The sequence below is a fragment of the Coptis chinensis genome, chromosome 2 (assembly GCF_015680905.1).
Source record: "Coptis chinensis isolate HL-2020 chromosome 2, ASM1568090v1, whole genome shotgun sequence".
NCBI lineage: Eukaryota > Viridiplantae > Streptophyta > Magnoliopsida > Ranunculales > Ranunculaceae > Coptis > Coptis chinensis.
This window is the reverse complement of record NC_141457.1, coordinates 70199761-70213380: the sequence shown is the minus strand read 5'-3', so window position 1 is coordinate 70213380 and position 13620 is coordinate 70199761. Positions and strand designations below refer to the sequence as shown.

The following is a 13620-nucleotide window of genomic DNA, read 5'->3' as shown; positions in this document are numbered from 1 at the left end:
TCATTGTGGTAAGTTTTATTTTATATTGTTATTGCTTGTTTGTGATAATTAATTTCATAGCTTAGATTGTAGTTGTTGGTTGTAGTGAAAACTTAGATTTTTCGATTAGAGTATAAAATGTTCATATTCAAGCTATTTTAGTATGGATCGATTGATATCATTTTTCTCAACACTGACAAGAGCTTTAGCTCATAGGTGGACCAGCTGCTTTTAGGATTGACACTGAATAGGCCGATGACACCATGTGTTCATGTAAGCCGAGCATAACATAACTTTGATCGATGCAAGTCATGCAAACTTAATTTGATATATCTGCAAGGACTAGTTCTCTTTTCAGTGATTAAGAATGAAAATTGGACGAGTACATTTGAGTTGCAACGTATGTGAACTGAGCACAGACACTAGGAGAGGTAGAACTTGAAGTTGTGGAGTTGGTCATTAAATGTGCGAAACAAGTGCTACTATACAAAAGGATTTTATGAGATGGCGAAGTTTGTTTGTTTGTTTTTTTTTTAAACGGCGGTAGGACAAAGCCCAATAATAGTTTCACTCTAAATCTACTCTAAATTTTAATTAAAACTGAGCTGACGGCAATCATCTTCATTAATAATTTCGATTTTAGAAAAAATCTTCATTAATAATTTCGGCTCAAAGAAAAACCGGGCTAACATCATCATACGTAATGACAATATAAAATTACACAATTTTCTTTACCGTATGTAAAATTTAATTTTTCATATGAAAATGTAAATTTATACAATATTTTACATACTTACATTTGTATTTATATATGACAGTGTACATTTATATGTGAAAATTTAAATTTACATAATATTTTTTGCAATTGAAGAAGTTTGTAAAATTATATTTATGTAGTTGTCTGGTGTAAATTACATATGAAATTTACATATGAGAGAATTACGTATGAAAATGTAAATTTACATCGCTGGCAATCATTAATAATATCTCTGTGCCTTATCCTGTGTTTACATTAGAATTTTGATACATCCAAGGTTGTCATAAATGGGCCATCGCCTTCCTAAGTGGACCAAAACACAAGGGCCCATTTCCTTCTGTACCCACCCGACTTTGTCACTGGTTTAGTGAATAGCTATAATGAAGGGACCCATAATGAAGGCCTTGAACTTTTGAAGAAAAGGAATAAAAGATTCAACAGTTTTACGCAGTCATCTACATGTATACTTTTACATCCATATATATCCAATCATATATTGTTTTGAAACTCTTGGCCTGACTTGAGTTGTCCAGAAAGCCTGGTGGGAAAACAACTTGAAATCCATAATGAGTAGGGAGTAGGGACATGCTGATTTAAATTTGTTTAGGTACAACCAACTCCCACTTGATTTTTTTAGTAGAGCTTGTGAAGCAAAATTTATATCTTTAGACAATAGAGAATACTGATTTTGTCTTTTTAACTAAATTTGCGTTTAACTTGTTGCTTTCAAAACAAAGTTTACTCTGCTTTTCGGCCAATTTATGGACCATGAGGTGGTCTTATTCACTTATTATATGTACTTGGGTAAACATTGTTCTACGTGGTCCTGTTATTTATCCATTTAGGTTGACAAAATTGACTTAAGCCATTGCAGTTTCCATTGTTTGATTGTGCATTTCTGCCTATGCAGGGCTAATTGGGCATTTGAAATGATTTCATGGTGTTTCCATGTAGTCCTCTCAACAGCATGGAAGAAGCCTAATTACGGTTGGGCCCGGCGGTGGCTAAGGTGGGACAATGTCATCCGAGCACATTTTTCATGCCATACACGGCCTCCTGCACAACCAAGTAACCAACCTGGTCTTTGCTAGCTTCATTGGACATTTTTTTCCTACTTCATTAACTGTACAGATTTCCAGCAAAGTACAGTCATGATCACCAAGATCAAGTGGGCGGCATATCTGTACAAAATGATTTTGATGGAGGATTCAATCCTCAGTGAGTTGTATGCTTGTATTGCACTTGTACTCAGCAGCTATTGGTACATATGTGGGTGCAATGTCCAGTATCTAAGGGTTCAGGATTAAGGAGCCTTGGCGGGACAGTCTGGCAAACTTATCTACACACCTTGTTTTTAACATCAAACTACAAAAACACCCTCTTGAACCATATAATGCTTGATTCTTCCCTTCATCGTATTTGGCTACTCAGTAGTAATAAACATATTTACAAATTTACAACCATATCTTTATAATCCCTTATAGCAAGTCAAATGGAGAGCTGTTAAATTGGGCTGTTAAAATGTGTCATATAGGTTTTTTAGCTTGCCCAGTTAAATTTGGCACCCCAAAATCAAAAAATCAATCCAATTACGTTTTCTGTTTTAAAGCGCTAAATAATACGAACGGCATAGTTTTCTGTTGTCTATCTATTATTTTGTAACTTAAGTTGAAATATTTTTGGACGGACAGCACAGTTTATGCCGTCCGTCGAAATTTAATACACGAACGGCAGAAACTATATTGTCTGTCTCTCGAATTTATTATAACAGCTGCTAGCGAAAGTCTTAACTTTAAGCTGGGTTATTTACTCCTTCCAAATTTAATATCTCTTTAGCAGTTCCATTGGAATAACATTTTTGTGATTGGAGTACTATATTTGCCTTTATGAGCCCATATAACTCACTGTTGGACTTGCTCTTAGTATATTATTCTAAGTCTGGCAACTATTGTTGCGTATATAGAAGTGAGATTCCATATTTTCTTTTCTTTTGATAAAATGTGAGATTCTATTATCTTAAAGCTTCACTATGTGATGTTTTATTTTAAAGTTTGGTGTGAACTGTCATCTCAGAATATTAGAGTATGAGCACCACATGGTTCAAATTAATACTCGACTTAAAAGGAAGTCAACCACCGAATTATTAAGTTTAGAGACCGGCTATCAAGCAAGATTTCATGCGTTCAGGGGTACGAGGGTATCAAGGTATCAACTATAAATTGATATGTATGACCGTATAACTTCCCATATTTGTACCGAAGTTTTTGAAGAAGTGGTAAAATTGTTTGGAACAGCTCACACAGTAATTTGTTTCTTTTAGCTTATCGAAAAAATGGCTCACACACTATTTCACGACAAATCATTTTTATTTCAACTATGGAATGTAATGGCTAATTTTTTTAAATAATAATAATAACAATAATACGAGCCAATTTTAATTAAGATTAGTAACATGGTAATGTTGGCAGCTCGCTGGAGGTTCAAATTCTAAATATATGTTACTTAAAGATTTTACCAACTAAGTTAGTTGACACCCTGCAAACTCTGCAAGCCTCTCTTGTTTGATAAAGACATAAGAGGAACTGTTATCATTTTTATACTACTATATTAGATACTAGTAGGCAAAGGAAAAAAAATAAACATTTCTAAATTTCATAAACATTCTAACATTTACAACTTTAAGTAGATGTTTATTTTGTTTTTGGTAACCAAAATTCAAGTTACACAATCAAAACATTTAAAAGCTTTGAGCTTTGAGTTTCCAAGAAATTTAAATATATATCAAGAGAGTACTTGTTTAAAGAAAATCCAACAAATTGCCCGCTACAGACCAACCAAGTATCTAATTGACGATTGTATAAATACCATGGGGCGCAATCAAACACATGTAAATTAATTAAACAAAGATCACACTATAATGACAAACTATTTATACCTACTCTCTGCAAGATAGTCTGCGTGTCTCCGTTTAGTTTCTTCGTTCAACTCGAAGTTGCAGAGAGCTGACCACAAAATAGGCTCTAATAACTTTTGCATTTTGCTATTAATAGCATAATTTTATTGGAGAATGATGAGTAAAATTTAGCTAGATATTGTCTGACCATTTCCGTGTACTTGTTTTATTCTTTCCACTAATAGTAGCTTACTCCACACTTGTCCTCAATTTCAGTTCATTCAGTGCAAAAAACAAAATGCCATTCTAGTAAATAACTCCAAAAACCAAACCCACTTTCAAACATTCAATTAGAATAATATCCCCAAACACCCGACCTTGCCCTTCTCAAACACGAAAAAACATTTCGAACAAAAAAAAAAAAAAAGATCAATCCTATACAAGAAAGAAAGAGTTAAAAGAGATTTACGTTAATGGCGGAAGAAAAAGAGAAGGGGCAAGATTCATGTAGTAGTGAAGAGAGAGAGAGTGTGAAGTTGTTTGTAGGTCAAGTACCAAAACACATGAGTGAAGCTGAACTGGTTTGTATGTTTAAAGAAGTTGCTTTAGTTGATGAAGTCAACGTTATTAAGGACAAGACTACTCGAGCTTCTCGAGGTCGCCTGTTTTTTCTTTTCTTTAATTTATACTTTGAATTATATCTGCATTTTGAGTCTTTGGTGATCTTGTTTTTTTTTTTTTTAAAGAGAGTGAGAGATCTGTTTTCTTGAATATACAGGTTGTTGTTTTGTGATCTGTCCTTCAAGAGAAGAAGCTGATAAAGCAGTTAATGCTTGTCATAATAAAAGAACACTACCCGGGGTTAGTTTTTGAGCTTTGATCTCTTTCTCTCAAAGTTTTTTTTTGTGTTTGGTTGAATTTGAAATGCATTGGTTTCTTTTCAAGGTTACATTCATTTATTGTTCTTGGAATTTTTAATGGGGAGAGAGTAATGTGTGTAATGGGGATTGTGTTCACCTTGATTGAGTGAATGAATCGGAAATTATCTCGAGATTTTAGTTGCATTTGATGAATTAAGGTAATTTACAGGGAGCTGGGGCAGTTATTGAGTCTTTGACACTCATAAATAAATGTAATGATTATGTTTATTGTAATGGTAAAAAATGAAGGAATGACTTCAAGAATTAAGGTCTATAAACCCGTACAAACACATTGTTGTGTGAAAAAAAAACTTAAGACTGATGTTATTGGCATAGTCTTATAGTATATGTAACACGGGCACACATAGGAATATGTCATGTCAGTTAAAGACAGTAGCGCATCGCACATGTTAGACAACAAACTACATATGTCAGACACATGTGGAATTGCGGACACTTCAATTGAATTTGTATACCAGGTTTATGTGTGTCAGTATGAGTTTGTTTCTTGATTAGTTATGTTGAAAGCAATTGTGCGCATATCTATGCTTACTGCCCTAAACCAAGAGTGTCAATGATGAAGGACCTGTTTATACATTATATTCCACAATATACTAAGAAAGTTAGTAATGCGTAGATTTAATGCTTCTTGGGTGGAAAATGAACAAAGGAAAGTTCATGAAGATGGACAATGTAGATGAATGGTCAGGTTAGTGTGTCGGAGGGGTGCTTCAATGCAAGTCGAGGTTCTAAATACTGAAAGGGCGAAAGTAATACTTTAAGTGACATGGATGATGACAGTACAAAAATATTTTAGTACCTTATATAGCTCCTCTTTACTAGTTACTAGTGGTTGTGATTCTATAAACTAAGAGAGCGCTTAAAACGAGTTCAGAGGACGTAAGAACGAAATAAAGAAGTAAAATTTAGAAAAGAACATCCATGAGGTGCGAAAATTGTTGATAAAATAATTTAAAGGATTAAAGAGCTAGTAGATTGAATAAATGGGACAGTTGAAGGATTTAAGTCTTCAAAAGAGAGAGGCTAAGATAAATTGAACACCAGTGATCTAACTTGCAGTATAATTCCCAACACATAACCATACGAGCCAATTATCTTCTAACAAATAACATACATTCCAGGTTATGATGATTTACTATTTATGAGCTTATTTTCTACAGTGTTTACTGTCCTTTACTTTTAAGAGTAAGCAGTAACAGAGATATGAAATCAGATGGATGTTCAAGTAAAATTTTACCGTTTGCTCTTTAAAGGATTTCACTTCTGATTTTATTATGTTGGGGTGCCAATTTTCTTGCTATTGAACAAAACACGTTTTCTTTGTGATTCAGGCGTCTAGTCCTCTTCAAGTTAAGTACGCAGATGGAGAGTTGGAAAGACTAGGTGTGATCATTTTTACTTTCTTTTCTTCACCTTATCATGTATTCTGTTTCCATCGTTATTCCCTCTGTGATGTAGTCTGACATATTGCATGTCAGTATATTCATACACCAAAAGTTTCAAAGAAGGAATACCGCTGGTTTCCTTTGTTACCTCGGTAAATGGTAATAACTGTCTCTTTTGTGTTCTTATTCTCAGAACACAAGCTCTTTGTTGGCATGCTTCCAAAGAATGTATCTGATGCCGAAGTTTCTTCTTTATTTTCTATATATGGAACCATCAAAGATTTACAGATTTTGAGAGGTTCTCAACAGACTAGCAAAGGTTTGCACATCATTGATGGCTCAATCTTATTATGATTCTCCCTCTTTTTGTTCAAATTTTTTAAAATCATGAATGGTTGATGATTAAGCTTTCAATTCCACCTCTGGTTTAGGCTGTGCATTTTTGAAGTATGAAACGAAAGAGCAAGCTCTTGCAGCCTTAGAGGCCATCAATGGGAAATACAAAATGGAGGTATGTGTTTAACTTCTTATCTGTAATTCTACAGTCAATAATATGTTTGTTTAAAGTTTAAACATGCTGATGGCTTTCAACTCCTTTGTGCACCTCCTCTGAATTTCTTCTGAATGGCTTTTGCAATGAAAGATATAATAAAAACAGGTGTATCTCGGTCCATAGCATAACAATAACATGCTCATCATTTTGAAATATCTCCATCTTTTGATAGCAGCGGGATCATAGCTCTGCTCACCTATATGTTTCATACAATAGCCCCAGTTATTTTTGTTTCACTTATATAATCAGTTTTAGAGGTTTCATAACACATAAAAACAACTAGCACCAGGCATCTGCCATGCTAATCAGACCGAACTGAAGTTGTTTGAAAGGAAATGGATATTAGATTGTCTAGATCTGTTCTAGTATTCAGCCGGTTCCTTTCTTCTTTTCGTCTATAGAGACAGGAGATTCTAGAACTGAGCAAAATTGCAAAAAGGAGGTAGATTATGAAGAGAAACATAGCAACAAGAAGCCAAAGAGGATTGGACCTTCAATCCTCAAAACACACCTCATAACAGTTTTAAAGGGGTAATGTAAGCTCACTTAAATACAGAAATAATCAATCCAATTCAAGCATCCTTGATCAACACAGTGCAAGAAAACTAAGGACTCTTAAACAAAAAATGAAACTCTGTAACAGATTACCTTGTTGAACTTCTACATGTCTGTTGCCCAAGAAAGTGGTATCGATTTACTTATGAAGCCATATAAGGCCTTAAAGACTGGGTAAAGTACATCCAAGCATTAGCATGAAGAGAAAGTTGGATTAAGCACGAGCTCACCTTACCAACTAAAGGCTATCGCTCCATGTCCTACTGAACTTCTGATATGCAAATTCAAGAATTTATTGTATCTTTACTGTTTAATGTTTTTATTGAGGGCTATGAAACAGTTATTATCAGTTACTAAGAAATTTCTGATGTTTCTAACTGTATACAGTGTACTCTATTTCAATGAGATATACAATACATGGCTAACATTACCTGCTTTTGTAGGGTTCAAGTGTCCCTTTAGTGGTCAAGTGGGCTGATACAGAGAAGGAAAGGCAAGCTCGACGAGCTCAGAAAGCTCAGTCACAGGCTTCTGGTGTGTCAAACACTGATTCCACACAACAACCATCACTATTCGGGGCCCTACCAATGGGGTACATTCCCCCGTTTAATGGATTCAGCTATCAGGTGCAAATTCCCCCGCCCTCTATAATCCTTGGTCTTTAAATAATTGTAAGGCTTTTCCCATGCATATTCTTCAGTTATAATGCAAGAACTTTGGTTTCTCTTTTGGCCAATATCTTGGCCTACGACATTATTCTTGTAATAAAGGCAATCAGTTAACCAAGTATTTATGTTTTTCTCTTCCATATATAAGCCCTGCTTTTGTAAAAAAAATTACAGTAGGCAGAAGGAGAGTTTATGTTTAGGCTAAAGACTACTACCTAATAAGACTGAACATATTTAAATATTTAATAAACATATCAAATAGTCGCAGCTACTTATCGTACTTAATAAAATTGACGAAAAATTGGTTTGCAAGACAGGAAAAGAAAACCCTCCAAGATACAACTTATATCATATCCAAGCCTGATTTGCAGCTTGCAGTTTATCATACTGTTCTAAGCAAAGGCCATGGTCACACATATGCCTTGTAACAGTATCTCTTCAAACTTTATGATTAACAAACTAAATACATATTTATTTAGAGTCCTATAAGTTTTGTCTTTTAAAGTAAATATCTTGTCTTACTTTAAATGTGTCTGGCCTATCCCCATCAGTCTCTTATTTAGGGTGTCTATGAGAAGATCATAAGAAAAGAAGGAAAGACTTATGGGAAGGGTAATTCAATTCTGTACACAACCATCCCCACATAATATGAGGAAAACATTAACAAAAGCATAAAAGATTTTTCACCTCTATGATATACAATGTAGTCTTGCAGTTCCTATTACAGATATTGTTCTTTGGTGGTCCCTATGATGTCGAATGTTGTGTCTCTCTCCAAAAGTTCAGTTTTTGGGGTGAAGTGATAATTAACAGGCAGACCAACCTGACTTGGGAATCATGTGCTAACTGTTGCAATTTTTAAACCAGCTGCTCTGAAAGCCCAAGCTTGTAGGTGCATTTATAACATATGCCAATGGTACAAACGTGGAACACACGCACCTAAACAAACAACAAGGGCTATGCAACTAAAGGCGCAGATTCTGGAGGTTCTGAATTCTTAGGGCCTAGGCGTGAGTCTCACCCATTACCCAAGGCACAAGTAGTGAGCCTAGAGCCTAGGCGCACTTTTGACTGCATACCAGACTACGGTGGAATGGTGGACACATGTACGACAACAGGGGATTGCAGGTCTCAGGCACGATAGGCTCACAGCCACACACTAAACCAACACATGGGGTGGGCAGGTGGGCACATACCCAAAGCTGTCCCACTCTGCAATATAGCTGAATACAGTTTTGCTTTTTAATAGATAATGCTGAGTGGACTTGAACATGCTAGCTCCTAGGAAACAAGCTAATACCATGTTGAATACTACTTCTGCATAATTTGTAGTTTGTAATGAGGTGCACCACCAATGTATATTAAAGGATCATGAGTCACAGAAAGGGCAGGTGCACACCTTACCACACACAAGGGTTGACGCGGATCCAACAGAAGTTAACTCTGTTGAATATCGGATATCAACTCACCCTCAATGTTTTTAGTGCTTTCTGTTTTCTATCAGATATTGGATATCAACTCGCTCTCAGTTTTCTATTTAAATATAATTTTCTTTGCATTAACAGGTTTTAAAGTTTATTTACCCTTCAACTCATTAAATGCCTCTTTCGTTGTATGGTTGCTACATTACTAATAAGGAAATCTTGGGTATTGCCGATAAGACAAATGGAAGCTGTGTAGACGGGAAGATTTTGGGGGCCATCCAATTGTCTCCGTTAAATGTAGAAGCTTCCTCATTTTAGATCTGCTTTGTTATTTTTCTTAATTATTATTATTATTGTTTGGAATTTGGATGCACCATGTAATATTGGATGAAGTGGAATCTGACGAACATTTTGTTGATTGAATTGATTGGACCTCGTTTTTACATTGATTTATTCAGCATATAAAAGTCCAACTCTATTTTATCACTTTGTTCTTTATATAGGCACCTGGAACTTACGGACTCATGCAGTACCCGCTTCAACCAATGCAGAATCAACCTGGATTTCATAATTTAATTCCACCCATCAACCGTGGAAGTGCATTGCGTGGGGTATCACATGATCTTCCACCTGGTATTGCTCCTAGGAATTTTGTCACAATGCCTGCTGGTAGTTATATAGGTTCAGCTTATCCTTCTGCACCTGGTATTCAGTATCCTATGGCCTATCCTGGTGGAATTATGAGTCACAGGCCTATCAATAGTTCCCGTGGTTTAACCCCGCCTGCGATCACGAATGGTAGAGGAACATCTCCTACAAGTTCGAGTTCTGGGATTCAAGTGGAAGGTTGGTCAAGGAAAGACAATTCCGTTCGTTCAGAATTTGTTAATGATAAATGATCAGCTATCTTGGCGCTTATTGCGTTGTTAATTTTTGTGTGTTTCTATTGCATTTAGGTCCTCCTGGTGCTAACTTGTTTATCTATCACATCCCTCAAGAGTTTGGTGATCAAGAGCTAGCAAATGCTTTTCAAGCATTTGGAAGGGTCTTGAGTGCTAAGGTATTCATCGATAAAGCAACTGGTGTTAGCAAATGTTTCGGTAAGCATATATTTCTTTCCTTTGCATCGGAAAATACAAACTTAGAATAGTCCATAGAAATTTCCTGTGTAGAACATGAAGCCATGCTTTAAGTGTTCAATACGCAAGAATAGACATAAATCATTTCCATATCATAGTTATGGGGGTCGTTCTTTTAAAATTTGAAACTTCATCACTGTGTTCATTGTGTTACACATATACGTTTATTTGATATAAATCATGTGCTCTATCTCTATATCTCCCTTCATTTGCAGGATTTGTTAGTTATGACATGCCAGCAGCTGCCCAGTCAGCGATTAATATGATGAATGGGTGTCAGCTGGGTGGCAAGAAGTTGAAAGTACAGCTTAAGAGAGACAACAAGCATAACAAACCTTATTGACACTGGGTAAGTAATGGAAGGAAGCAGAGTTCTCTAGCACATCCGGTCGCAATCAACCTCGATAATTGGGAGTTACTGTGGTATCAGCCAGAGTGAGGGATGAACAGAGGATAATTGACCCTTACGTGTCATGCCATCCTTTCATATGTTCAGGGTACTTGTTATCCTTCTGGGTTCCCGGGGACTTGTTATCATGGTGCATTTCTGCACCATTATTTGTAATTTATGTATCATGAAAGTTCATTTTGACATTTATTATTGATTTATTGATTCTTCGCTCAAACTCGTCTCTTGGTGGTAGACTGCTGTCAGTAGCCTACTAGCCATGCATTAATGTGCTTGTTTAGTGTTCCTTAAAATTTCTTTTCTCATATTTGTAAGTTTTATTTTCCAATAAGATTCATCTGTTCAGAAAGGTGCTTTTGGCAAGTATCATCTTCTCAGGCTCATGTGTGTGAAGTCGGTTTCTTCCTTCTTGTTATACTTTTCCTTTCTTCCCTGTGTTAAAATTCCTGTGTTGTGTGGGCTCAAAGTTGTATTCATATTTCCTCTCTTCCTTGATCTAAGCCTTTGTTTCAAATCTGTGATGTTTATGTGATTTTGGAGATATTTACTAGCCTCCACAGGCTTTCCTCCTGTCCAAGCAATGTCCGTAAACTGGTGTTTTCAAGTCCCATGTTATGTGAAGTGCTTTGTTGGTCCTGTTGTTTGTGTTGGAGACGTTTCAATTTGCTGTGACATTTCAGGTATTTTTATATTTTGTTTTGTGCATGTTGATGTCTGGTTCTTTTCTTTTTCTAGTGAAATTGTGTTTTGGATGCTTAATTATACCCTCGGATTTGGCATAAGCGTTATGGTTCTGCTGTTTGTGGGGATCCAGGGGAATGTTCTGCAAATAAACTGTGCTGATCCTAATTATACCTGATGTCATTTTTCCTGGCTCACCTTCATATCGATTCTGTCTCGCAGCTATGACATATTTTAATTTTTGTAATATGAAACCCTGTATGCTAATTTTCTTATTTTGTCTATTCCAGGAGGCTAATGAATGTATGAGCATCGGAGTCCATCTTGAATATGGTTCTGGTACCTGATTTTGATGTACGTTGTTCATATTTGCTTGTGTTATATATTACGGTCAGCTTTGTGTTTATTCTTTTTCCTTGATATGCGTGTTTAGCAGGAACCATGGCAGGGTAAATCTAAGGTCTTGTAGCGAGAGATCCCTGACCTGTTATGAAAAAGTTAGCAGCTCGCTACCCAATTTGACATACAAATAGCAGCATTCGAGCAGGTATATGATCACCATGTGTTCTTAGTTCTTAGTTGTGCATAAGGAGGATTAAGTGTTAACTCTTTCTCTGCTTTCTGTCATTATTATCATCGTCATTATTGTTGTTGTTGCAATTATTTTCATTTATTACTATTTATTATTAGTTATTTTGCTAGTGAAGATAATATTAGAAAAAACATGAGCTTATATTTTTTATCTTATTTTTAGTTTTTATTTTGTTGATGATTGAATCAACTCACAATCTGTCAAATACAACAAAGGTGTTCAAATATTCATCTGTTTTGTGGTTTCTGTATGTACGTTTCTATATTGTGGATGGAGGTTATGCAATGTAGACATGATTGCCTTTATTCAGGCGTTGATTCAAAATAAAGTTGATTGCTTGAAATGGATTCATGTGAGTCTGCAGTGAGGTATATGTTGTTCGATGATTTTCATGTTGCCGTGTTGAAGAAAATTTTACTGAGAATCCGGTAGATGCTTGCATATTGGGAATGACCATTTAGGAGTTCAGCTGTTTTAAGCCTCCGGAGAAGTAATAGAGATCCCAGCTTGTCCTTTAGCTGCATTCATTGTTGCATTCGTTTCTTTGATTATTCATGTTGTTGCATCAGTGAAATGTGCACAGTTAGTCTAGTTTCCTTAATTTACTAATACATGTCCATCTTGTACCGTATTCTTGAGACATGAAGTATCAGTAATATGAGCATTCAGATATAATACACTCAAATCATTTGAACCTTCAATAGGAATTATTTACAGCCGGTCTTGTTTTGTTTTAAAAAAACTTTTATGTATTTATCATGTATTTTAGATTGATTCTGTGTAATTTTCGTCTCAGCGGAAGCTCTGCTAGAGCCACCACCGTCGGACATTGTCTGAAATGATCAATTCTGAAGAAAGGGTATCTGCGCTGAAAGAAAATTCTAGTGGCAGCCAGTTCTATTGGATAACAAAGGAGCTTGAGACCACTTACATTGAAAGAGATTGCGTCTATTTTAGATTTTGAAGGACCAATTTTAACTACATATAAGCTACTTTCCTAGTGACTGATTTGCTATATTTGAGTGTTTCCTGTAATATTTATATTGATCATTTTTGTAACATGTGACTTGCTGTGTAATTGAGCAACCATTTGTATTCTTCATGAAATTGTAGGCAAATTGTCCTTATGTAAACAGTTACAGACTTACAGAGTTTATGATATCGTATTGGAATAATGTTAAACTGGTCTCCATGTTTTGAAGTAACCAAATTGTCACTAATAGTTACAACTAGGGGTGTAAAATGGGCCGGGCCGGGCCAGCCCGGCCCTCAAATCATAAAGCCCATATGATTTGAGGGCCGGGCTGGCCCAGCCCCCTTATGCTATGAGGGTCGGGCCTGTGAGGGCCAACACTTGAATTATCTGACCCTTTGCCCCTCACCTCCTCTTTTAAAACCGTGGGCCGGGCCCGAGGGTCGGGTCTACACGGCCGTCATAACTTGTCAATTATTCAAAACTCTTGAATACAACTTGTTTAGACTTCATTAACATATTTGGTTTTATCGATTTCATTAACTAATTAACATATTCATTATAAAAATTTCAAAACCTATCAAATTTCATTAACATATATCTGATAGAATATATAAATATATTCTATAAGATAGAGATATATCCATATAATAATACGGTATCCCATGTAA

The 13620-nt window shown here is 35.7% G+C and overlaps 1 protein-coding gene across 1 annotated transcript; it reads left to right on the top strand.

Annotated features, from left to right (window-relative positions):
• Positions 1 to 4011: 4011 nt before the first annotated feature.
• Positions 4012 to 13109, top strand: RBP-DR1 (RNA-binding protein-defense related 1). Its single transcript, XM_086589653.1, has 12 exons — positions 4012 to 4286; positions 4408 to 4490; positions 5902 to 5953; positions 6149 to 6274; positions 6387 to 6466; positions 7507 to 7689; positions 9659 to 10001; positions 10112 to 10255; positions 10510 to 11383; positions 11675 to 11738; positions 11821 to 11931; positions 12773 to 13109. The coding sequence occupies exons 1-9, from the start codon at positions 4103 to 4105 to the stop codon at positions 10635 to 10637; spliced, it is 1323 nt and encodes a 440-aa protein (XP_086445779.1). The 5' UTR covers positions 4012 to 4102; the 3' UTR covers positions 10638 to 11383; positions 11675 to 11738; positions 11821 to 11931; positions 12773 to 13109.
• The last annotated feature ends 511 nt before the right edge of the window (positions 13110 to 13620 follow it).